General features: G+C 47.4%; 1 protein-coding gene across 2 annotated transcripts in view; it reads left to right on the forward strand.

The window, feature by feature from the left end:
* Positions 1 to 2,049: 2,049 nt before the first annotated feature.
* The window catches only part of CS (citrate synthase), a 35,136-nt gene continuing 11,825 nt past the window's right edge, over positions 2,050 to 25,360 (forward strand). Inside the window, exons 1-6 of one of the 2 annotated variants that reach the window (XM_020785092.3) lie at positions 2,050 to 2,316; positions 21,266 to 21,313; positions 21,564 to 21,671; positions 23,757 to 23,822; positions 23,933 to 24,064; positions 24,295 to 24,483. In XM_020785092.3, the coding sequence (XP_020640751.1) occupies positions 2,254 to 2,316; positions 21,266 to 21,313; positions 21,564 to 21,671; positions 23,757 to 23,822; positions 23,933 to 24,064; positions 24,295 to 24,483 (606 nt within the window). In that variant the 5' untranslated portion in view covers positions 2,050 to 2,253. The remainder of the gene's footprint in view (positions 2,317 to 21,265; positions 21,314 to 21,563; positions 21,672 to 23,756; positions 23,823 to 23,932; positions 24,065 to 24,294; positions 24,484 to 25,360) is intronic. The other variant, XM_020785101.3, reaches the window with a different exon arrangement.

Consider the following 25,360-nt stretch of genomic DNA (forward strand, 5'->3'; position numbering starts at 1 on the left):
CAGCAGGAAAGCAAAAGATGCTGCAACATCTTAGGGATGCCTGGTTCAAAACACTTATTTAAGGAACAGCTCTAAGAATTCACCAACTATTGTGCCTGTGGATAACAAACCTGGAAAGAAAAACAATCTTTACAGAGAATGGTTGGACAACTGTAGCTGTTAAAGTGCCGCTTCTATAATCCCTCACTACTGGCTTTGTTGGCTATGGCTAATGGGAGTTGCAGCACAGTTACTACCTTTGTTATAGAGGCAAAATTACACATTCAAACCAGTTCTTTCTTTCATTCAAGACTGAGGCTCAAAAGAGTAAACCTCCCTCCCTTGCCCTGAGGAAACTTAGGTGAATGAGATCTGAGGACTGCTTGTCTGCACAGAAAAATGGATGACTATACAGTAAATGCTGTAGGATGAATGATTGAAGGAACATTCCTGCAGTTTGGAAAGAGGCTGTTACGGTGACTCTCTTATTCTGGCTTAGCTTGAGGACTCTGAACTCTTGTCACAAATTTGCCGCATGAGGGGCCATGAGGGCACAGCCTGATAACAGGATACTGTATATTTTTGGGTCTTGGCAGCCTTCAGGAGAGGAAATGCAGCATGAGAAGAACCAGACCAAATGTTACAGGAGGCGTAGAGTGCTGGTGTGATGTTGCCTGTTCAGCTAACAAAGTCCTTTGCTCTGTAATAGCGTATGCATTGTCACTCTCTTCCAACATTCTTCAGTCCTGCCATGTGGTGCAATTCAACATTGTGTCACTGCTGAAAAAGAGGCATGCTTGTTGTTCAGATAAACAGACCCTGCTAAACCCTCAGACTATGCAACTTTATAAAGCTTAATCCTGTTTCAAAAGAAGTCGTTTAACAGTGCTGGCTCAAGACATTTGCCATTTGAGACCAAGAATAAGTTGAAGCCAGCCTCATTCTGACTGCAGATGCCAAGCAGCCTGGATTTGACAGTTCAAGAAATGGAATTGGGCTCCTTCAGGCAGTGGTTTTGTATAGTGCAATATTTCCCAACCTGGGGGGTCTCCTTATATGTGTTGTATCCCTTTCTTTTACTAATTTTTTTTGTAACTTCAGAGAGGAATATTAAAATTAGTGTATATATGAAAAACAGCCCCTTGGGAGGAGAAAGATGCCTCTGCTTTCTGAAAAGGGATGCCTTTACCCCATTAAAAATGCTTTTTTATGCAGACATTGTGGTGGCGGGTTGCAGGTTACTTGGTTACTATTATAAAAGGAGTTTGCAACTTGAAAAAGGTTAGAAACCACTTGTTTAGATTATGCATATACCACTTTGTCCCCTCCAACAAGTTTGTTGGTACTTTGCGCTTCCCAGCATTTGCTGCACGAGCTGGCCTCTACATCCTGCCTTAGTGGCCAAGCTGATCCTATTTCAGAGGAACTGTAGCCATAACTCACAGCAGTATATTAACACATAAAATGGGGATATCTTTTTGCTGTAGTACAGAAAGATGTAACTTTTGGGTGATGCAGTTGAAGCACCCGAACAATCCATATCATCTGCCACGCTTCTCTAGCTTCCTGTGGGCCACCAGAAAAAAAGAAAAAATGCATCTGAACCCCTAGTAGTGTGAGGGAGTCCTGCCAACATCCTTTTTTTTGAAGTTAATAAATGACCCCTCCGCCAACCCTAGTGCCTTTTTAAAAGTGCTTCGCATGGGAAATTTAACAGGTGAAGCTTCCCCAGCCTGCAAGCCAGTGGTCCCCCCCCCCAAAAAAATGAGGAAAAATTCGTCCTCCTGTCAACTGAAACCCCATCAAATTCGAAGGAAGCTTGGCTCCGCTTTTCCTGAGGGAAAGTCATCAGGCGCCCGAGGGGGACGCCTAAATTCCCACCCCTAGCCTAAACCCATCCACCTCCCGCCCATCCGAGCGCCCTTGAGCCCCGCCCCGCGCTCCCTTCCGCCCAACGGGCTTCGCCTTTAGCCCGCCCGACGAAGGGGGCGGGGCTATTAAAATGAAGCAGGAAGGCTGGTCTTTCACGCTTTTGGGGGCCTTTGACCGAGGCGTGCTCCGCCCCGCGTTGCCGCTGACGGAGCCGCGTTGCGAGGACCCTCTCGGGCGCTGCTCGCTCTGCTTCCAGCAGCCGTTGCCGCCTCTTCCTCTTCCTCCTCCTCTTTTCAACCTTGGTCTTCACCCCCCCTCCCTCCCTTTCCCTTCTGCTTGAGGCGGCCGCTGCTCTTTCCTCCCCTTCGCCCGCCGTGTCAGGTCCGCCGGTCGCGTCTCGCCATGACCTTGTTGACTGCCAGCAGCAGGGCGGCCGCGCGCCTCTTGGGGGCCAAGGTGAAGGAGGTTCTGATTCCGAAGTTCTATATATATATATATTTGGTGTTCTTTCTCCCCTCCCCCTCCCCCCCCCACACTCCTCAGTTCCTTTTTGGGGGGGGGCGCGAAAGATCCTTAAAAGGGCCGCGCCCATTGTCGGTCTCTGGGGAAGGGTGCTTTAAAGGGGCCGCGCGGTGGTCGGCCGGTCGGCCCACGGGGTGGTGGTCGGTCTCTCTTGTAGCTGTGAAAATGGTGGTGGCGGAGGCGGCGGCCTGTGGTGGAGATCGCTGTCCTGGAAATACGCCCGCGCCGTGACTGGGCCCACCGGCAGTCCGAGGCTGTGCGATCTTTGTTGGCGAGTTATTCCCCCAAAGTATTCTAGGTCAAGATTGCAATTTCACTGGAACCTGAAAGACTTGGAGGGAGGTGGGTGGGTGGGTGTGGAGAAATTACTCTTGGTGTGGTTACGAGCGAGTAAAAGGGTGAGTACGTGTATACACATGTGCAGAATATTTTCTGCCCTTGGGTTGGGATCGTCTCCTTTTTCTGCCTACCTTCATCTTTCAAAGAAGTGGCACTCAATGTAGGACATTCTAAATTATCTCTTTCTGTTCCCTCGCCCGGATCCCTCACAGCATAAATGAAATTAGAAGTGGAGCGGGATTGTCCTGGATTTTTTTTCTGGATGAAGTAAAAAAAAAAAAGGCCTCAAAGAAAGGCAGGAGGCTTGGGAGATGGAAATCATGTGGAGTGACTTTTGGGGAGGAAGCTGCAGCCCTTCCTTCCTTCCCCAGTATGATGAGGTGTATCTTTATTTTGGGATGGCCTGATACTGTTCTCTTGGGAATATGGGGTCTTGACAGTGGCAGCCTAATTTTTCCTCTCCACCATTCACAGGGCGTCCAGATCAGAAGCAGCTGAATTATTCTGGCAGCAAAGAGCTTATAGGTTTGGTATTTAGGGGAAAGGTGTGCCATGATTATACTGATCTCTTTTTTTAAGCATGTGATTGAAGTAGTTAAATTTTGCTGCTTTAGTTGGTGGAATCATGGCAGAGGGGGAGGGCTGGGTGCCCCCTTGCCTGAGCACCTAAAGAAAGGTGTTTGCAGGGTGTCTAAAGGATAAGGAGGTCAGTGGTCAAAGGGTAATCTTTCTTTCCCAGCTGTGCTGAGTTTTACACCGTTGCTGCTGCTTCTCTTATTTTGTGGCAAGTGGGTCATTGGTGCTATTTGTTTCTAATGTTCTGTTTTTAAAGGTGGAGGTAGTTCTAGCAGTTGTGCCATATATGAATCTGTATAAATCAGGGGCTCTTGACTGGCTTCTGTCCCAGCGGGAACACTGTGTGCAAATTAGACCTCTTACAAGGAAGATGCCTTGTAAAATGACATCTTCCTTTTCTTTCTCTTTCTCTTCCTCTTGGTTGTGACAGACAGTTAAAGTTGTGGAATGTGTCAGAGGCATTTAACACCACTCGGCTGCTCACATCCTGTAACAGGTGAAAGCAGTTTTCTGAGGCAGAGATTGCCCCTGTTTCATTTCCCCCCCCCCCATGGTTTATATTCTCCCTTGGCACTGCTTCCTTATCTGCCTTCTACAAAAAGTTCAATAGCTTGTTTGCTGTTGTCTCGCTGGAAAGTCTGTCCATGACCTCTTTGTAGGGCGAAGGGCCCCTTGACAATTTTATTTGGACTCCAGACCTATGCAGTTCCCCAGCAAATTGATTACAAATGACAGATGCCAGCGCTTTTATTTCTGGCTTATTTACTTTTCCCCAGTCCTGGCTCTTCTCCCCCGCCCCATTTTGTTGTGCTTGGATTGCATTTTGGTGGTGGAGGAAAGTTGCTGTGCCAGTTCTGTCTGGGGCAGATAGTGCTTATAGACAATAAGGCATAAAGAGTGAAATTAAAATTAGGACATTCTTAGCATGTATCTGAAACAAAAGCCTGATGACCCAGACTTGTAGTGACCCATGTAAGCTCTTCATCTTTATGCTTCTAATCCTCTCCCAGCCATCCTCCCCTTGGCCTTTTTGATCACTGTCATTGTCTTTTTGTGTTCAAATGTGCTTCTTGTGTACTGCCTGTTATTTCCTCTTCAGAGAGTTAACTGCATTGCTAGCATGCTTAACTTGGTTATTCATTCTGATACCAGGGTATCTAGAGATGCTAGTACAGTATTTTCTAGAATCTGCAAAATGGTGATTTCTTCTTTTTAGGGGTTTTGGGGAAAATGAGGGTGTTTTACAGAGTGTAGGATACCTTGTGCATGCCTTACTAGTTTGGTTTATTCTAGCAGTTGTGGTTTCTAGTTTTACAGAGATAGGATACGGGGAGTGCTTTTTAGTGAGTCAGACCTTTGTTCCATTTAGCTCAGTATTAACCAACACTGACTGGCAGCACTTCTCCAGGGTTTCAGGCAGGAATTTTTCCTAGCCCTGCCTGGTGTCATCCTTGGATAGAAACTGGGACTTTTTGCATACTGCAGATCGGCAATGCCATTGAACTGTGGACTAGATTGTGAGTGGCTTGGGCCTACCCACAATGGCCATGTAAACTTAATTTTAATGCTCCTGATTTCTTCCCCTTCCAGCCAGTTTCTCCTGTGGAGTGATTGGCCTTCTCCCCACTCTGGCTGAGAAACAAGTAGTAAGAGGACTGCCTCTTAGTTCTCTATTTTCCACCCTGTTGCAACAACTCAGCATTGGTTGCTAGCAGCCAAGAGAGGAGGCAGTCCTATCATTTTCTGTTTGTGTATAGTCATAATCATTCCGTGGCACAACGTGGATAGATGTGGAGCATGCTCATTGGAAATCACGGTAATGTAATGTCAAGCTAGAATGTACTTGTTTTGTCCTGTCCTGAAAATTCAGTTCATGGAGTTGAGGCAGGTTTGGGTAGCTGTGAACAGGTGCTCTGCCTGCAGTGACAGTGGTAAAACTTGCTTCTTTTCCGAAGTGTTCTGGATTACAGGTAAAGGCAGTAAAGGCAGAAATTAGAGGGGTGTGTGCTTGTGTTCTGTGAAGCATTAGCAGAGGAGCTAAGATTTATGTTTTGATAGGGTGCACCTAAGAACAGTTTCCTGATCTTGTGGTCTTCACCTGTGTTTAAGGGTGAGGCAGTGAATGTGCTTGGGCAGCATCCACAACCACAATCTGCAGTTGTGCAACTAGATTCATATATGATTCAGAAACTGACTCCCTGTCAGTGAGTGCAATATAACTATGCACCCAGCAGTTGCACCAAGAGGTGAGGTGCTGGTTGTAAGCAGAACTCTGCAAATATCTGAGAATTGCACCGAATAGGCTATTCATCACCACCACAGGCCTTCACTGTTCCTTAGTCTCGGGGATTGTGACCCCCAGGAGGTCTCCGATGGTGGCGGGAAAGCCCTGGGAGACCTCCTGGGGTCCCCCGTCACCATCGGAGATCTCCTGGGGGTCCCTTTTCCTAACCGTTGGGGCGAAAGAGCAGCCTCTTCGCCACCAACGATTTGAATGGAACGAAAAAAAAGGCAGGGGAAATTTGAATTTCCCACCCTTTCCCCCTGTCTTTTTTTGTTAGTAGGTCCAGGTTCCGTTCGCAAGTCGATGCAAATTTTTGCGAACGGACCAGTTCATAAGTCGAAATGTTTGTAGGTAGGGACGTTCACAAGTCGAGGTTCCACTGTACATACTGTAGAGTGACTACATATTTGTTTAATATGTATTCAAAAATGTAGCCATGTTAGTACAGTTTCAACAATAACAAAAAAGTAACTGGTGCCTTAAAAATAATTTTATTTCAGTACCTACTTCTTTGGAAAAGTTGTTTGAGTCTGAAGAAGTGGGTTGTAATCTGTGAAAACTGAAATAAATTTGGTGGTCTTAAAGGTACCACACTACCTTTGCTTTTATTTTCTTGTTGCATACAAATAAAGGGTATTTGGAACAGTTGTGCTTGCTTGGGTTTTATTCCTTGCAGAATGCTCTCTCTTCCTGTTATCTTGTGTGTTGCAGGGCCATCATCCATTTCATGCAGTGGGTTTGTCCTGAGAACAGCTGCCTAGGGGGAGACCAGGGACTGCTAAAGTATTTGTCTAGCGGGACCCAGTCTTGCTGCTTTTCTTTGTTTCACTGAATTGGGAGGTGTGGTGTGGAGAGGGATGGGAGAGACACTGTCAGTTTGATTTTTTTCGAGTCTGAAAATGAAGAGTGTTTCCTAGCAGGTGCTGTGGGGACGTTTTGTGTCAAGACAGGCATGGACAGTTAAAATGCCAACGTCACTCACCTGATGCATGGAGGCTTCCCCCCTTGTGAGTTAGCAGTTGCTGGTAAGGTGGCCCTTTGTCTTGGCCAGGCTGCGTCATCCAGATACTGATAACAAGGTTAGAATGACATGGAGGTACTTGGCTGGCCTTGCCACCGTAATTGCACTTATGTTGGCTGAATCCTACTGCGTGGAGCTTCGCATCAAAGTCTCTGTGTAAAAAAAGGCAGCATTCATGAAGATCTTCTGACTGCGTCTGCAAACGATCTAGGCAGGAACAGGAAAAAGATGTCTTTTATTCCCCACCCTTCTAGTTTCATATTCAGCATCTACTAAGGGAGGCAAATGGACTCCTGCAGTGTGTGCATTTAGAAATGAAATATGGGAAAAAATTATAAAAGCTGTATTGTGTAAAGGGAAAAGGAGAAAAACGGGCAATGAATATGTGTATTTTTGAATAAAGGAGAAGGATGATTATGATTACTGTATAAGTAACAGTATGTAAGATCTAATGGTCCCTAGGGGGAGGGGTGCACTTGTATTTTGTGTTTATCTATTTAGTAAGTTTTATTTATTTGTAGTATATGTATTTTAAAATATAGTATATGTATTTTATATATATAAAATAAATTAGGGTAGTGAAAATGTATTTCCAGAAGTTAAATGCAGTGCCCTTGGTCACAGTGCGCTCACTTGCTTAGATGCCCTAAACAGATTTGCGTAGGAATCCCTTAAGTGGCTTGAACTTATAACACAGAAAGGCAGCGTGATCCTGGGTGAGGTCTCTGATCTGCTTCATCTCTCCCCTGCAAGGCCAGGATGTGACAAGTTTAGTTATTTTTGTTGCATTTCCATGGTATCTTTTCTGAGAAGTTCACTCCCTTCATAGCAGGGAAGTAATAGGGGAAACCTTCCCTTCTGGAACTGATGGTTTATCTACACTATGCAGTTAGTTTGATACCATTTCAGATGTCATTACTTCATGCTATATAATTCTGGGGTTTGTAGATTAGAGAGATTGTACTTAGATTTCTCGGCTATATTTCAAGTGAGTGAAGTAGAGCTCTCTGGCAGAGAACTTTGAGCATCTCACCAAACTGGAAATCCCAGAAGTTCATAAGGTGGAGAGATGACAGTTAAGTGATATCAAACAGGTATCTCTGTGTATGGTAGATATCCTATCAAGAAAATTAACTTCTAAAGATCCAACCTGCCTGCCTTTTGTGTATGTATTGGAACTTGGACAGTTACTTTTTTTGTACTGTAATTTCCCAGACTCTATGCTAGCTAGAAAGGGTTCTGGAAGTTGCAGTGTAAAAGTGTAGTATCTGCAAGCCCTAATATGTATCTCTGTGCCCTCTCGACTTTGTGCACACCCAGAGGGTGTTGTTGAACCAAAGTCGTAGGTGATGGCAGAAGAGATGCCATTTATTCGAGCTGTTTCCCCTCCGTTGAAGCAAATTTCACTGGTGAATTGCTGCAAATTAAGAAGTCGGTGTAAGCATTTGCTGTGTGTTGTGCAGCAGAAGTACAGCAGGAGAAGCCTGTGCTGACATCTTAACTTGCGGCAAGTCACAGCTGAGATTTACCTTTAAGATTGTTGAGCCAGTGGGCATAACTAATAAGATTCTGGCCATGGTATTTAATGAAAAAATACTGTCATTCTGCTTTTCCACTAATTAAGTTAAAGCAGATTTATTTTGTATTAAATATTTATGCAAATATTCCAACTGATTGCAGAGTTGTTTCCGTCTTGTGGAAAACATTCTAAAGGGGGGGGCAAGGGTTGCTCTCTGTGCAGTAGCTGAGATTTGCAATATCCTCCACTAGGCCATGAAGCTCACTGGATGACCTTGGGGCAGTTGCCCTTTTTCTCATTCTTACCCTTCCTTGTTGTGAGTATAAAGGGAGTGAGGAGGAAAGTTGTATGCACTGTGCTGAGGTCACTGAAGGAAAGGCAAGTAGAAATGTTTAAAAATAATCTTTGTATCAGAAGTATTATTGCAGAATTGATAAATGTATCATAACTTTCACTTAATAAAGTGAAATATCAAGAGTCTTTGGGCACCCGACACCCGATCTTTCATAGTACATATTGAGGGACAGAGAGTAAATACCCTGACATAGGTAAATACCCTGTTCTTCTCTGCACTCACAGGAGACTCTGTCGGTGTGGAAACTCTAAGGAATAGGTTGTTAGGGAGAAGCTATGCATTGCATTAGCACTGTGGCTTAGCAGCCACATCAGATTTTTGAAGCCAATCCTTTGGAATGTAAGTCTTCATTTTGTTATCATCTGTCTTTTGATTACTGTTTTATTTGTTTCTGGGACAAGACTTGCATGCTTCCAATTCCTCAAGCCTTGTGCTTCAGAAGCTCTATAAATAAAAATTGTTATTTTAAAAATTAAATGTACTGAAATGCTTTGGAATCTTGCTCGGGGCTTGTTCTTCAATTTGCAAAGAGAAAAGAAAAGAGAAAAAGAAAAAAGGCTCCAGTTTTGCTTTTAAATTTTACCTTGGATTTCTCTGGACGTGTTTGCTTTTTCAGAGGTTATGACAACTGTTTTGACCTTATTTCTGCCTTGATAAGGTGGACAACTAATAGTGTTTTCTTAGACATGTTCATGCTGGTTTTGCCCTTTCAGATTTGGGAGAACTAGAACTTTTGCTGCTAAACGTCATTTAAAAGTTGGGGTTGTTTGCCTCTAGCCCTGCTGTATTTGCCTGCAGTGGTCAGCGGGAGTGCCTCCCTTGAGCAACGGAGAGGAAGAAAGAGACGAGCATCTGGGCACGGCTGAGGAAGAAGTGTTAACAGGAGGTGCTAGTGGGAGAAGCTTCTCTTAACACTTGCAGTAGCCTTCAGAGCTGATCACCACTACAGTCAATGGGTAGCTTCTAGGGTTGGTTGGCAGAGCTTAGAAAAGCTGCTTTTTAAAGATGGGAAAACTCCCAGAATTTGCTGGCCAGCCTAGCCATGGCCATCAGGCTAAAAGACTGTAGCAGTTGTAGCGCTTGGAAGTTAAATCTCTGGACTAGGGGATTAACTTCCAATTGGTCCTTGTGTGACATGGCCTGAAATAGAAGGTCTCTTCATCTACTGCTTAGATTTCACTGTATTTTTTGAGGGTGTCTCATGAGTGGTAGGTGACAGTAATAATAAGAACTGCAGTGACTGTAACCATGGCAGATGTTTGATGCTGCACAAGCACTCTTTACTACAGGCAAGCAGAGACTGAATGGAAGAAATGAGTCGTTCTCGAGAGTTCTTTTGAGAGAGTGGGAACCGGGGGGGGGGGATTATGTTTTGTATTAGAAAAACAAATGTGAGAAATGGTTAAGATTAACTAGATAAATCTCTCAAGGCAGAGCTTGCACTGCCAGCTAAAACAGATGATGGGTGCCACATGCACATATATGTAACACAATTATTACATTGTAATGCAATTAAGAACACACACACACAAAAACACACACACACACACTCTCTCTCTCTTACACTTTTTTTAGATCTCTCCACTTCTGGAGTTGTGCACCTATAAAATAAACACAACTTGAACTCATTTTCTGCACTAGAAATACGTTATTTAACCATTTGGCTGACAACCAGGAACCTCCCCTCTTCTTCCCCTGGCCCCCAACACCCCCCTTTGTGATCATTACTGTGGTGGTTTTCAATATATGTAGTGAGCTCTTGTTTTCTGAGAGAAGCATTAAGCAGTAACACTAATATATTACTAATAGTCGTATGGAATTTGAAAAAAGCACCTTGTCCATAAATGTAGGTTTCAGTAGGGTGGGGTGGAATTTTGGGGGGAAAAAACCCATATAAAAATAGCCTTCCTCCCTGAGTACCTGATTGTTCTGTCCGGAGCAGTGGGAGCAGTCCGTCCAGGTACCAGGATTGGTTACTCTGGCTGTAGGAATTTTTCTTCCTTTGGAAGCTGTTTAGAAAACTAGGAGCTTATAGCGTTCATCGTAACCGGACAAGGAAAGTTTCCTTACATTTTAAAGAAAGGATGACCTGCTGTAGAACGATCTCATGTATGGGGGTTGCCGAGTCAGGTGAAGAAGAGGGAAGAATCTAAAGGAGTTTTCCTATGCATTATATTTGGATTCTGGAAGTTAATACAGTTTAATTCTTTGGGGACCTGAAAACAAACAAACAAAGCAGATGTGTACAGAATTTGGGGATAACTTGCACATAGAGAGGGAGAGAACATGAAACCTGATGTTGGTTGTCTGCAGAAATTTTCCAAGTGCCTCATTAACCTAATGCAGTCGGTCTGCACAGTGGCTTTCATGTTCTTTGTCAAGAGTTGAACAAAGGAAAGTGGAGCCATTGCAGTAGGAAAGATAAAGGAATAGAAGGTAGGATTTGTGATACAATTAAGAAGATGGACTGTGGTACAAAGACTCCTCCCTGCAATAGCCATTGTAGTATGTACACTGGCCTTTCACATTCTAGGACAAAACGCGACCCTATGTTGGGATCTGATTCCCTTGAGCTTTCCACTACCTACAGTATTGCCTGCTTGCCCTAAGCCTTTGAAGTGAATCTGTGTGATAGCCAGAGTGTCTCCTGTATTCCTGCCTCTTCAGACATGACAGTACCAAGGTTGTCATGGATTTATGAGTTTTCTGGATATAGGCTGCTTCTTAGCTTTCCCACTGCGCTTTCACCAGATGTTCCTCGTTAGCCAAGCAATAGTGAATGAAGATAAACATTGTTCTTTCGGGTTGCTCATCCTGAAGAATCTGGCAACATTTAGCCAAGCATTTCTTTATGTGTGTGTGTGTGTGTGTGTGTGTGTGTGTGTATATATATATATGTCTATATATGTGGGGGGGGGGGAAGGTCACCCATATATCCAATATAGTGTAGTGGATAGAACATTGAACTAGGATTCAGATCTGAGGTCAGATTCTCAGATTGTGGAAACTCACTGAGGGATAGTGTAGGTTTTTTAAAAAAAAACCTTTAAATCTCTCATGTAACTTGAAAACCCTAGTAGGCTCACCATCAGTCAGATGCCATTTGATTGCACGTAAAAAAATTCCCAAATAAAGGTCAGTATTAACCCTGAAAAGATGAGGTGGTTATAGGCTCCTTGATTCTCCCAGTGCTCTGGCAAAAGTAAAATTGTATTCATGCTCCAACTACCGTACAATTGCACTCATCTCACATGTTAGCAAGGTTATGTTCAAAATCCTACAAGATAGGCTTCAGCAGTATGTGGACCAAAAACTCCCAGAAATACAAGCTGGATTTCGAAGGGGCAGAGGAACTAGATACCAAATTGCTAACTGTGAGGCTCCCAAGGTGGAAGCCTTGGTAGGAGTGCCGCTGCTCCCGAAGAGTAACAGCCAGACCCAGACAACTCCCCCACCATCCCCACCGCGACGGGAAGAGAGAGGTGTGGAAACCCCTGATTGGGAGACAGAATGCGGCGGAACCCTCACCCTGAACAAGGGGGTAGATACCCGAGACTTAGAGGAGGCTGTGAAAGGGTTAAGCTTCACCCGCGAACCGGGGCAAGTTCAGGCGGGAAAAAGAGGGGAGGAGATAGAAGCCGGGATGGGGGATATAAGAGGGAGGGCCAGGGATATTCCAGGCGGTTGGGAGTGGGTTTGGATGGGGGATCCCTGGACCCACAAATGGGAGCAGGTTCGGATCCCTCATGAGGAGGCCGAGAAGCGGCGGCAACTGGGGTTGAAGCCTCGCCCTTCCTATTGGGGAGAAACGGAGGCTAAGGAGTGGCGAAGAAAGTTGAGAGAGGAACGAGAGGCGGTAGCCCGGGAATTAGAACGTAAACGACAATGGCATATCGCCGAGTTGAAGAAGCTGGGGGGTTACCCGGTCCATGGGGCGTCGAAGGAGGAGAGGGATCCTCCTGGGACGGATGGAGCGGCGATGAGGAGACCCTACCGTTAATCTCGCTAGATGAAGAATTGAACCCTGGACTGGGACCTGTGCCGCCTTCAACAGGTCCTTGGAACCCAGAGAACACCAACCCCTTTGTACATAGTTTGTGGACTCCTTCTAAACATAACCTCGGTCTTCAGACCTCCCTCAACCCTTTCATGGGGGTAGTTCCTGATGATGTTAATGTCGAAATAAATACTGTTCCGTTTGATGTTCCTCCTGTGCCTCGTCTGTTTATTGGAGAGAAGACAGCCCACACCAGCGAACCTTCACATATTGGCGCCCAACGTGGGGCTGTCAGCCCCTCAAGAAACGGAGGGGTGGATACGACAAATAACAGAAGGTCAAGAGGCACTGATGAAACAACTGGCGGATCAGCAGAAACTCATCATAGATCAACTAAGCAGAACACAAATAGGGTCGTCCGCCAAGACACCAGCAACGGAAGGAAGAGGAGCGATTGCACACCGGCCGCCGATCAAACTCCAAAAGATGGGTCCCCAAGACGACCCGGCGGCGTTCCTGAACATATTTGAACGGGTGGCGGTGGCGGCACAGTGGCCAAAGGACCAGTGGGCCCTTATCGTGACCCCCTACTTAACAGGCTTACCCCAGGAAATAGTGGATACGTTAGACCCGGAAGATGCAGGTGACTACGAAAAGGTCAAGACCGCAATCCTCAACACGTTGAACCTAAACGAGGAAGCTTACCGCAGGCGATTTAGGGAGCTACGGTTGAAGCCGGGCATACACCCACGAACGGTAGCGCAAAAGATGAGAGTGAACGCCACACGGTGGGTGCAACCCAAAGGAAAAACGGCAGAACAGGTGCTAGAGCTAATGATACTCGAGCAATTGGTGTCAACGCTCAGCCCAGGACCCAGGAACTGGGTGGTGAAGCACAAACCAACGTCGGTAGAGGGCGCTGTTACCTTACTGGAAGACTATCTAGGAGCGGAAGATCCATGGTTAAACCGCCCTGCGGCAGGGGGAGAGAAACCCCGGAGCAAAGACAAGATGGCGGAGACAGCGAACGCGGGAGCGCCACGAGGGAACCAGATGACGACCCCCAAAAAGCAAGGCCCCGACCGCATCGAGTACGTGAATACAACGGGGTCCCGGATTCCCCGCCCAACGATCACAACCGACCCGGCCAAAAGCAAGCTGGCGCCCACTTGGAACCAAGGGAAAGAAAAAATGACCGCGTGCTTCGGCTGCGGCCAATTCGGCCACATCCGGAAGTTCTGCCCAGCTGAAGAGTATGCCTGGGCCAACATTTATGCAAACGTCGCCAAGGTGGGTGAGAAGTTCCATCCCGGGTGGGTAGTGACCGCAGAGGTCAACGGCCAGAGGAAACGGGCCTTGATAGACACAGGGTGCACCCGGTCGCTCGTGAGAGAGCTAGAGGGACCGAGACTGGGAGAGACTGTAGTGGTAAGGTGCATCCATGGGGACGCCAAAGAATATGATACCGCTCGGGCAAACGTGACTATCGGGACTCAGGAGGCCACACTGGAGGTGGGAGTAGTGCCCGGCCTAACCCGAGAGATGCTGTTGGGCAGGGACTGGCCGGGCCTAGAGGATTTGGCACGACGTGCAGAAGACAGACTGGTTGGCGAAAAGGGAGAGGGAGAAAGGGAAGGAGAAGTAATGCAGTTGTCCAGAGATCAATTAAGGGGCCTGCAGCAAGATGATCCATCCCTGAAACCTTATTTCCAGAAGGCCAACCCAGAAGGGGAGACCCCGATGAACGGGGAAGGATTTGAGGTGCGCCAGGGGCTGCTATACCAAATACGTAAGGGGGAGCAGGGTGAGGAGTCGGCCCTGGTGGTCCCAGACCACTTAAGGGGCTGGGTAATGCATTGGGCACACGATTTGCCAGTAGCTGGGCACTTGGCAACGCAGAAAACAGTGGCACGTATCCGACAAAGGTTTTTTTGGCCAGAGATGGTGAAACACATCGAGGACTACTGTAAATCATGCCCAGAGTGCCAATTGACTCAACCAAAGACAGGTCCGGGGGCAGGATTAATACCTATGCCGCTGGTTGATAGGCCGTTCGACCGCATTGCAATGGACATTGTGGGGCCCTTAACTAAGTCGGAAGGGGGCATCAATATGTGTTGGTAATCATTGACTATGCTACCCGATACCCAGAGGCCCTCCCCTTGAGATCGACCACGGCGAAAGTACTGGCTAAAGAACTCTTGGGGGTATTCTCAAGGGTGGGGTTCCCAAGGGAAGTACTGACGGACCAAGGGACTAACTTCATGAGTTCAACGTTCAAGCAAATGTGGGATCTCTTGGGGGTCAAACCCCTCCGAACTTCCATTTATCATCCCCAAGCCAATGGCTTGGTGGAAAGGTTCAATAGAACCCTGAAGGGAATGTTGAGGAAGGTGGCGATGGAACACCCCAAAAAGTGGCATTTGTTTGTTAACCCTTTAATGTTTGCAGTGCGGGAAGCCCCTCAGTCATCGACGGGTTTCTCACCATTCGAACTGTTGTATGGAAGAAAACCCAGGGGAATACTGGATCTAATACGGGAGAAGTGGGAGGAAGGAGAAGATGCATCACGGAATGCCCTGCAGCAAATAGTAGAGATGAGGAACAATTTGAAAATAGCCTGGGAGGTGGCTCAGGAGAATCTGGCCCAAACACAGGGGAAACAGAAAGAACGTTACGATAAGAAAGTGAAACCCAGGGAATTTGAGCAAGGGCAGAGAGTACTGGTGTTGTTGCCAACTGAGACTTCGAAATTCTTGGCTAAATGGCATGGGCCGTACGAGGTACTAAGACGGGTTACTGAAGTAGACTATGAAGTCGAAACCCCTGATAGAAAAAGGAAAAAACAGGTTTTTCACGTGAATCTACTAAAAGCGTGGGTAGACCGTGAATGCTTCTTCGACGGTGAGGCAGATGATGAATTGGGGCCAGAAGTTGGGGAGATGCGGGAGGAGGAAGACATAACAGTGGGTGAACGTCTGAACCCCACCCAAAGGGGGCAAGCCCTCTCCTTGAAATCAGAGTTCCCACAGGTGTTCTCCAAGATCCCGGGACAAACAAATCTAGTGGAACACACCATTGAAACTGACCCGGGGGTGGTGGTAAGGGAGAATGGCAGAACGTGGCCTCATCACGTGAAAGCCCTAATGGAAAAGGAGGTAGAGGACATGTTGAGCATTGGGGTGATTGAACCCGCCAAAGGCCCATGGCGCAGCTTCCCGGTCATTGTACCCAAGCCAGATGGGTCCTTAAGGTTCTGCGTGGACTTTCGAAAGGTTAACGCAGTTTCAAAATTTAATGCCTATCCCATGCCAAAAGTAGGGGATTTGCTGGATAAGTTGGGGAACGCGCGCTACCTGAGCTCAATCGACCTAACTAAGGGATATTGGCAGATTCCCGTGAGGGCTCAGGATCGGGAAAAAACAGCCTTCTGCACCCCCAAAGGGCTCTTCCAATTCGTCAAAATGCCGTTCGGACTACATGGGGCAGCTGCCACCTTTCAGAGGCTCATGGATAGGTTGTTAGAGTCCCAGGGAGAATGGGCTGCGGCATACATTGATGACATCATTGTTTTTAGCGCTAGCTGGGAGGAGCATCTCACACACCTAAGGAGGGTACTTCAAGAGTTAAAAAAGGCTGGATTAACCGTCAACCCCAAAAAGTGCCGGATAGGGTTAGATAAAGTAGAGTATTTAGGCTTCAAAGTCGGTCAAGGAGAAATTCAACCCCAGGAAGAGAAAGTGACTAAAATTTCCAAGTGGTATAGACCGAGGACCAAAAAGGAGGTGCAGCAGTTTTTAGGCTTAATTGGTTATTATAGACAGTTTATACCGCGGTTTGCCTCTATAGCGGCACCCCTCACGGACCTAACAAGAAAGGGGGCCTCGGTCAAGGTTAAATGGGGACCAGCCCAGGAACAGGCCTTTGAGACACTAAAAGGAATAATTTGTGAGTTGCCCATCCGATTCTCCCCAGATTTCTCCTGTCCCTTTGTGTTGTTCACTGATGCCTCTGATCGAGGTCTCGGGGCGGTGTTATCCCAGGTAAGGAATGGGGGCGAATATCCCATTTTGTATTTAAGCCGGAAGCTGAAACCCCGGGAGGAAAAATATGCAGTTATAGAGAAGGAGGCTTTGGCTATAAGGTGGGCCACTCACGCCTTGAAATATTATTTGCAAGGGGCCCCATTCACCTTGGTAACGGATCATGCCCCCCTCCAATGGTTAAACCGTATGAAAGAGACAAACCCCAGATTAACTCGCTGGTACCTGGCGTTACAACCATACTCATTCACTGTCCAATACCGCAAGGGGAGAGAGCACTCTAACGTAGATTATTTCTCCCGGCAGGGTCCGTGGGCGCGGAGCGAGGAGGAGCGTGCGGCACTCTCGGATGGGGGGGTATGTGAGGCTCCCAAGGTGGAAGCCTTGGTAGGAGTGCCGCTGCTCCCGAAGAGTAACAGCCAGACCCAGACAACTCCCCCACCATCCCCACCGCGACGGGAAGAGAGAGGTGTGGAAACCCCTGATTGGGAGACAGAATGCGGCGGAACCCTCACCCTGAACAAGGGGGTAGATACCCGAGACTTAGAGGAGGCTGTGAAAGGGTTAAGCTTCACCCGCGAACCGGGGCAAGTTCAGGCGGGAAAAAGAGGGGAGGAGATAGAAGCCGGGATGGGGGATATAAGAGGGAGGGCCAGGGATATTCCAGGCGGTTGGGAGTGGGTTTGGATGGGGGATCCCTGGACCCACAAATGGGAGCAGGTTCGAATCCCTCATGAGGAGGCCGAGAAGCGGCGGCAACTGGGGTTGAAGCCTCGCCCTTCCTATTGGGGAGAAACGGAGGCTAAGGAGTGGCGAAGAAAGTTGAGAGAGGAACGAGAGGCGGTAGCCCGGGAATTAGAACGTAAACGACAATGGCATATCGCCGAGTTGAAGAAGCTGGGGGGTTACCCGGTCCATGGGGCGTCGAAGGAGGAGAGGGATCCTCCTGGGACGGATGGAGCGGCGATGAGGAGACCCTACCGTTAATCTCGCTAGATGAAGAATTGAACCCTGGACTGGGACCTGTGCCGCCTTCAACAGGTCCTTGGAACCCAGAGAACACCAACCCCTTTGTACATAGTTTGTGGACTCCTTCTAAACATAACCTCGGTCTTCAGACCTCCCTCAACCCTTTCATGGGGGTAGTTCCTGATGATGTTAATGTCGAAATAAATACTGTTCCGTTTGATGTTCCTCCTGTGCCTCGTCTGTTTATTGGAGAGAAGACAGCCCACACCAGCGAACCTTCACACTAACATGCGCTGGATTATGGAGGAAGCCAGAGAGTTCCAGAAAAACATCTGCTTCATTGACTATGCAGAAGCCTTTGACTGTATGGACCACAACAAACTATGGCAAGTCCTTAAAGCAATGGGAGTGCCTGACCACCTTATCTATCTCCTGAAAACCTCTATGTAGGACAGGAAGCAACAGTTAGAACTGGATACGGAAACACTGATTGGTTCAAAATTGGGAAAGGAGTACGACAAGGCTGTATTTTGTCTCCCTGCTTATTTAACTTATATGCAGAATACATCATGCAAAAGGCAGGACTGGATGAATCCCAAACCGGAATTAAGATTGCCGGAAGAAATATCAACAACCTTAGATATGCAGATGATACCACTCTGATGGCAGAAAGTGAGGAGGAATTAAAGAACCTCTTAATGAGGGTGAAAGAGGAGAGCACAAAAAATGGTCTGAAGCTCAGCATCAAAAAAACTAAGATCATGGCCACTGGTCCCATCATCTCCTGGGAAATAGAAGGGGAAGATATGGAGGCAGTGACTACTTTCTTGGGCTCCGTGATCACTGCAGATGGTGACAGCAGCTACGAAATTAAAAGGTGCCTGCTTCTTGGGAGGAAAGCAATGAGAAATCTAGACAGGATATTAAAAAGCAGAGACATCACCTTGCCAACAAAGGTCCACATACTCAAAACTACGTTTTTTCTAGTAGTGATGTATGGAAGTGAGAACTGGACCATAAAGAAGGCTGACTGCTGAAGAATTGATGCTTTTGAATTGTGGTGCTGGAGGAGACTCTTAAGAGTCCCCTGGACTGCAAAGAGAACAAACCTATCCATTTTGAAGGAAATCAACCCTGAGTGCTCACTGGAAGGACAGATCCTGAAGCCGAGGCTCCAGTACTTTGGCCATCTCATGAGAAGAGAAGACTCCTTAGAAAAGACTTTGATGTTGGGAAAGTGTGAAGGCAAGAGGAGAAGGGGACGACCGAGGATGAGATGGTTGGACAGTGTCATCGAAGCGACCAACGTGAATTTGACACAACTCCGGGAGGCGGTGGAGGATAGGAGGGCCTGGCGTGCTCTGGTCCATGGGGTCACGAAGAGTCGGACACGACTAAACGATTGAACAAACAAATTCTTGTTTTGATCTGCGTGTTTACAAGCCTGTTCATTTCCCTAAAAAGGGAGTTCCATAAGTCAGCTAGATTCCAGATGCTGTAAGATATCAGGAAAAAAGTTAATATGAATACTAAACTTAAAGAGAAGACTCTGCTTGAAGCCGTGCTAGCATGGAAATCCATCACAATATGATCTTAAGAGCTTTCAGATTTAGGGAGCCCAGATGCCCGCAGGAGATACCCAGGCGGCTTGTGTGCACTTATCTGAGCCCTCACCGCTGCTATTCTTGAGATAGTACAGCTGTCTGCCTGGAAATATGGTGGTGAATGATCTCCTTTAGTGTACTTTCCAGTGGGTTTTTTCTGTCTTTTCCTCCAAGCCCTCCTGTTGGGAAGTGGTCCCATGTTGTTCTTCTAGGTCCAGAGTGGAGATGTGACGCTTGTTGCTTAGAGACAGTGTTAGAAACCACACCACGAGTCCCAAAGCATCCTCTGAACACTGGCTGACTTTACCTTGTTCTGTTACCAAAGCGGTTTTCTCTCGCAAGCTGAAGCTAAGCTGTATGGCTGCCTTTTGGTGACAAAGCCACCATTTTAGCAGTTCCGTAGGTTCTGTAATATTCTTAAATCTGAACCCTGGATCTCTCTCTCTTTGAGAGTTGTGGTTGGCACAACTCCCCATCTTTTTTAGAGAGGCCTAATGCACGAGGACAGCTTCTGAATGGGGCTGGCTCTTCACGATCTCTGGGGCAGGATGTCTTTGTGCAGTTGGAGGGGTGTATGCGTTGAGCCGAGTAGTTCAGCAGCAGCCTGGGCTGTGGAAGAGGAAGGGCTTGTGTCCATACACTGCCCGAAAGAGGCAAGTGTGGGGATGAGATGAAGGGGAAGCTAGCAAGAAGGAACTCAGGGGTGCTCAGAAGAAGCCTCCGCAAGGGAAGAGCAGGGAGTCGTTAGCAGTAGGTGAGTTTAAGGGCAGCGCTCTGGGAAATGGGTTGAACTTTTAATTTGGATGCTTACTAGGATGCTTTGGCTTCCTGATGGATCCAAAGGGGCAGCAGCAGCAGAAGAGGGCTTTAAGCTTTTGGAACACTTCTTCTTTTCCTTGGTTCCTCCATAAATTTTGGCTGAAGACCACGGATGCTTTATTTGTATATGTATCTCCCTTTGAAACTAAGAAAGCTGAGTATGAAATCATGGTGACCAAAATCCAGCAAGAAGAAGAAAAAAAATCTGGATTTGTATAAATGACTTAAATTCCACAAAATGTGCATGTGCTTCCACATCACTTATTCCTGCCCTTTCATGAAACCATAGAAGGCACACCTCTTGGGACGCGGTCTGGGAGCACTTTCACAGGGAGTTGAGTCATTTTACACAGAGGGACAGTTAGTATTCTGAATCTTTGCTGTCAGAGCCTGGCTAGTGGATCATCAAGTGCAGCTAGAGGGTTTTGAATAATGTTTATTATGACTATCTGGTTGGCCCATTTCAGGGCTGGCCCATCTAGTATTGTCTCCTGCACCTCTCGAAAGGAAAGCTGGGATAAGACTGCGGATGGGCACTTCCAGTGTTGGCAGACCTAGGTTGGAACTCAGCAGCTGGCAGGTATCCAGTGCTGCTAAACTGGCCAGATGACTGGACTGTGAAACTTGGAGGGCACTTTGCTTTCCCAGATGAGAGTGACTCATAATGAAGGTTTGAGGGATGGGCTCTTGACCAGAACTCTTGGGCAGCTGATGCTGGACGTCATGCGGTATGACACACTATGGGCTTTTGAAGCAGTAGAAAAATCGCACATAAGTGGGAGGATGCATTTGTGAGAGGGGTTGGCAGCTGGAGGCAGGAGGGGGTGAGGAATAATGCCTTGTTTCCTGTACTGAAAGAAATAGGAACCAGCATTTTAAAATGACATCTGGGAAACAGAAAGTTTTTAACCCCTGGTTTAAAGCTAAAGTTGCTCCGTGGTAAAACTTCGGTTTTGCTTTGAGCCTGGTTGATTGGCAGGATGCAAGAAAGCTGGAGTTTCCCACATCCACTGAATGCAGAAATGGTTCTGAGTACCACAGGGATTGCAAGATGCGCTTCTGCATGCTTGTTGCCGAGGCTGCCTTGGAGAACACGTCGTCTGCGTGTTTCTGAACACCCCCTCCCCTTCTGAGTAGAGTATGCTGTGAAAATACAGGTGGTGTCCTTCAGCAGACTTCACTTGCCTGACATGGATGGGTATCTTCCGTGGTCCAGAAGATGGGATATCTTTTAGGAGTGAATAACAATGATATGTATGGGAGGGGAAATTTTTATTAAACACATGTGGACACGCTATTGTTGTTGTTGTTTTTCTATGAAGTTAGCCATGTTGAAGAAGGTATTTGTTTTTTTGGGTTTTTCCAGAATTCATCATGTATCATCTTTGCTGCTAGACATGCCAGCGCTTCCACGGTAAGTAGTTCTTTTAATTCCTTGTGTATTGTGCAGGGGGGGTGAGTTTTGGCTGCGTGAGTCCCCTAGCTAAACCCAGAAGACCGTGATAGCATGAATAGGTCAGCCAGTGTCTCACATTGTCTCATCTGCACTTCAGCAGAGAATTTGATGCCATCTTCCCTTTTACCTTCTCTTTTTCCTGGGTGTGAGTCACTGACATTAATGTCACAGTTTGTGTGTGATCAGTCTCCATCCTTTGTGTTTTCAGAACCTGAAAGATGTTCTTGCAAACATGATCCCCAAGGAGCAAGCAAGATTGAAAAACTTCAGGCAGCAGTATGGCAGCACCGTCATTGGCCAGATCACTGTGGATATGGTGAGTTGTGTAATCTTAAGAGTCGGGGCCCGAGAGCACATCAGGATGTAAAAGCCATGGTTCTCAGTTCCTGCATGAGATTTAAGCCCCTTGTGTGCAGATTGAAGGAACCGCGAAGCCCCCCTCTGTGCTGTGCCTCCTTGTGCTGCCAGCTGGCAAAAGGCCAACAGTGACAAGGAAACGCCAGGGATCCCTGGGGTGCGTTCGGGCAACATCAGCAAAACCCCACAGTGCCTTAAACCTGGAAGTTGCCTTTCCAGAGGCACTTTTCCTGTCTCTTCCACAGGCCTATCCTTGGGACCGCTTTTAGATGGGATGCTAAGTTGAAATGTAGGCAAAGGAGTGAGAAGGTTTTTGTGACATTAGAGCACATTTTCAGAAGGACATTGGAGGGGGGCGGGGAAGGATACTGTTCACTGCCAGGTCGAAGGGTTTGCCTAAGAACTCTAGACTCTGTCCTTACGTCGAATGTTGTGAAGAAGCAAGAACAGAAAGGGCCTCTCACTGGCATTTGGGAGAGCTGCTATTAGTCTGAATGGATAAGAAGTACGGATTAAATGAATTAGCATATTTTTCTTTGTATAAGATGCCCCATGTATAAAACACCCCCCCCTCACTTTTCTAAATCAAAAATTCTTTCTTTGCAAGAAAATGCAACATTTTTGATTCAAAAAGCAGCTTTCCACCTCCAGGTTTTGCAAAGAAAATGCAGGGGGAAAGCAATTTCTGCTTTCCCCCTACATTTGCGTTGCAAACGGGCAAGCAGGGCTTTTTATTTAAGGGCCAGCTGGAAATCTGAGCTGTGGCATTCATTGAAAAGGGCTCTTTTCTCTCTTTTTTTTCAACTCAGTTGAGGCCACTGTTCTTTAGAAAGAAGAAGAGGAAAGGGAGAGGAAATTAAATCAAAGACAAAGCAAACCACTTGTGGGATTTCTCTGTGTGCCTCCTGCTCTTTATTGTCTAAAGGGGTGCCAGAGAGGGTAGAAAAAAGCTACCCAGCAGCCAAAAAACAGGGCCTTGGGAACAAATCTCTGGCATAGTACCCTGGTACTGAGGACCGGGATATTATGCAAATCAAGAAAACAGTGCAAAGTGTGAATGGTTCTGGTTGTAGCAAGTTTTTTGAATGTGCTCAAACTTGGGTCACAAACTGAGTGGAGAGAGAACTGCTGGGGTGAAGCAGTGGGACAACAGCTGGGTTAGGGGCGAATTACTGTTGCACACAGGTCCCCCAACCCAGTCTCTGTCAAATGTTTCATACCATAGTGAGTTCGACATTTTCAGCTCTAAAAAGGTAACAGTGATTGTTAAGGATATTTGCTCTCAAGGACATGTACTACGTGACTGGTTATTTTTATATATATATATATATATATACATGGAGAATAAGAGAGAGAGAGAGAGAGCAGTTCAGATAGGAAATAACATGTAGCCCATGGTCTAGTTCAGATGTTATGCTGCCATTCAGCACAAGCCTCAATCATCCCTAGGGCCATGCGTTGTTCCTGGACTCCGGCACGGTCACACACAGGAGATTGAAAGCTTTACTTCTCTTTTAGATCAGCTTCAGTGTATGTGTTATTTGAAACTGACAACATTTAGTTTGTCTTAACTGTGTTTAGTAGAAACAAGCCAATGTCACACCGTGGTTTAAGATTAACCACAGTTTAGGATTTGGACATGGCGATAAGCAGCAGTTAATCTAAAATGCAGGCATAAGCTTCCTCCGTAGGGTTGCGCTGGACCAAGCGTGTGTATGTGGCTTATGGATTTACTAAGCCTGGTTACACTTTATTTAAATTCTAGTTTTTCATTAGGTCTGAGCCAGATGGGGAACGTGGTTTTGTGTTGCTGAGTGCATATATGCTTGGGAAGCTTACTGTGTGGACAGCCTGTGCCTAAGGGTACAGAAGTGTGTGAAGACGGGGCATGTGAAGAAATAGCTCTTTGCAATCCGAGTTGCCTTGATCCAGAGATTAGATGCTGGGGAATGTGGTGGTGGTGGTGGTGGTTTGTGTGTATGCCAAGCGCTTTCTGTGCTCTGGGTCATTCTCTGACGGTCTCACTGGTTCTTTCTGTCCCCAGCTCTATGGTGGGATGAGAGGCATGAAAGGGCTAATCTACGAGACCTCCGTCTTGGATCCTGATGAGGTAAGCAGCCCTAAGCGGTGCAGCCATGCCAGGCTGGTTGTGAAGCTTGCCCCTGAGAATCTGAAATCTGACTGTTTGGTTTTGCTTGTCTGTTCTGGCCCCGGCTTTAGGGCATACGCTTCCGTGGCTACAGCATCCCCGAGTGTCAGAAGCTGCTGCCCAAGGCCCCTGGAGGTGAAGAGCCCCTGCCTGAGGGGCTGTTCTGGTTGCTGGTGACAGGAGAGATCCCCACACAAGAACAGGTAAGGAGAGGGACCAAGGCTGTCCATGGCTTTCACCCAGGATCGGATCCCGGAAGGTGATTGGGAGGCTGCCCTTTGGTGGTCTCGCAAACCCACCGTGTCGTGTGTCTTAAGAACGAGGTGTGTGTGTGCGCTGACATGGCACGGGCTGGAGGGGAGAGCAAAGGGCAGGAAAGTCTGGCGCACACTTGGCGAGTGGCCGTGCTTTGCCTTATCCTTCCTTTCTCCAGGTGAACTGGGTGTCCCGAGAGTGGGCCAAGAGAGCAGCCCTCCCTTCCCATGTGGTGACCATGCTGGACAACTTCCCCACCAACCTTCACCCCATGTCACAACTCAGTGCCGCTGTCACCGCCCTTAACAGTGAGAGTACTTTTGCCCGAGCCTACTCTGAAGGAATCAGCCGGACCAAGTACTGGGAGGTAAGCGTGTGAAGCGGAAGGCTTCGTGGGCGGCCCATCGGTCCCCTTTCCTTTCTTTAGGTGAGCTGCGAGGGATGAGAGCGTTGGACCTCTTAGGCCACGAGTCCCATCATTCTCCATGCTGAGAATTCTACCTGCCATGCCTCCCAGACAATTTCTTTTAAGTGTGGCTCAACTGGGAGGAAAGCCTCAACTTGGGAGTCTTTGAAGCTTAGCTAGGCCTCGCTTAGGCTTCCTGTTTCTGCCCCAGTGCTAGCTGGGAAATTCCTTTCTGAATAGGAAGGTGGGCAGAGCTAGGAGACACTAGCGAGGCCCCTGTGCCAGGGCTGCTGAACTCGCTCCCTTCCAGACCTGACCCGCTAATGCTAGAGTCTGGTAAAATGGTCAGAAGGGGAGAGCCATGGGCCTGCCTTCCCTCAGAAAGGGGGCAGTTGTTGTGTGAAGAAAGGCCTTGCCTGCCAAGCTTGCCTAGTCCTGACCGAACGCTGCCAGCCCAGCAAATTTGGTTTCATGATGACCTTCTGCCTCTTAACACATGATAAAGAAGGGAAGAGGTCAGCTCGGTGACCTTGGGTCTCGGCATGAGGGGGACTCCAGCTCTGTGGCTGCCCTGGTAACACGAGACTCCGAGCACAATGGCACAAACCTCTGGCTGACCCGACTGTGTGTGTGTGCACAACCCCAGCGCTCCTAGGAAGGGAAGACTTGGCCAGGCCTTGGTCTCTCATGACCTGTAGCTCTCTGGGCTTGGGGGCAAAGAGGGAGGGGGGGCTTGTATTTCTGTTGCTGCTGCCCATTAACCATCACCTCTTACTCAGTCCCTGCCCAGTGGCCATACGGAAGCTGGGGATGTCTTTGTGGAGGATTTTCAGTGGCA

This window comes from Pogona vitticeps, chromosome 2 (assembly GCF_051106095.1).
Source record: "Pogona vitticeps strain Pit_001003342236 chromosome 2, PviZW2.1, whole genome shotgun sequence".
In the NCBI taxonomy this organism is placed as follows: domain Eukaryota; kingdom Metazoa; phylum Chordata; class Lepidosauria; order Squamata; family Agamidae; genus Pogona; species Pogona vitticeps.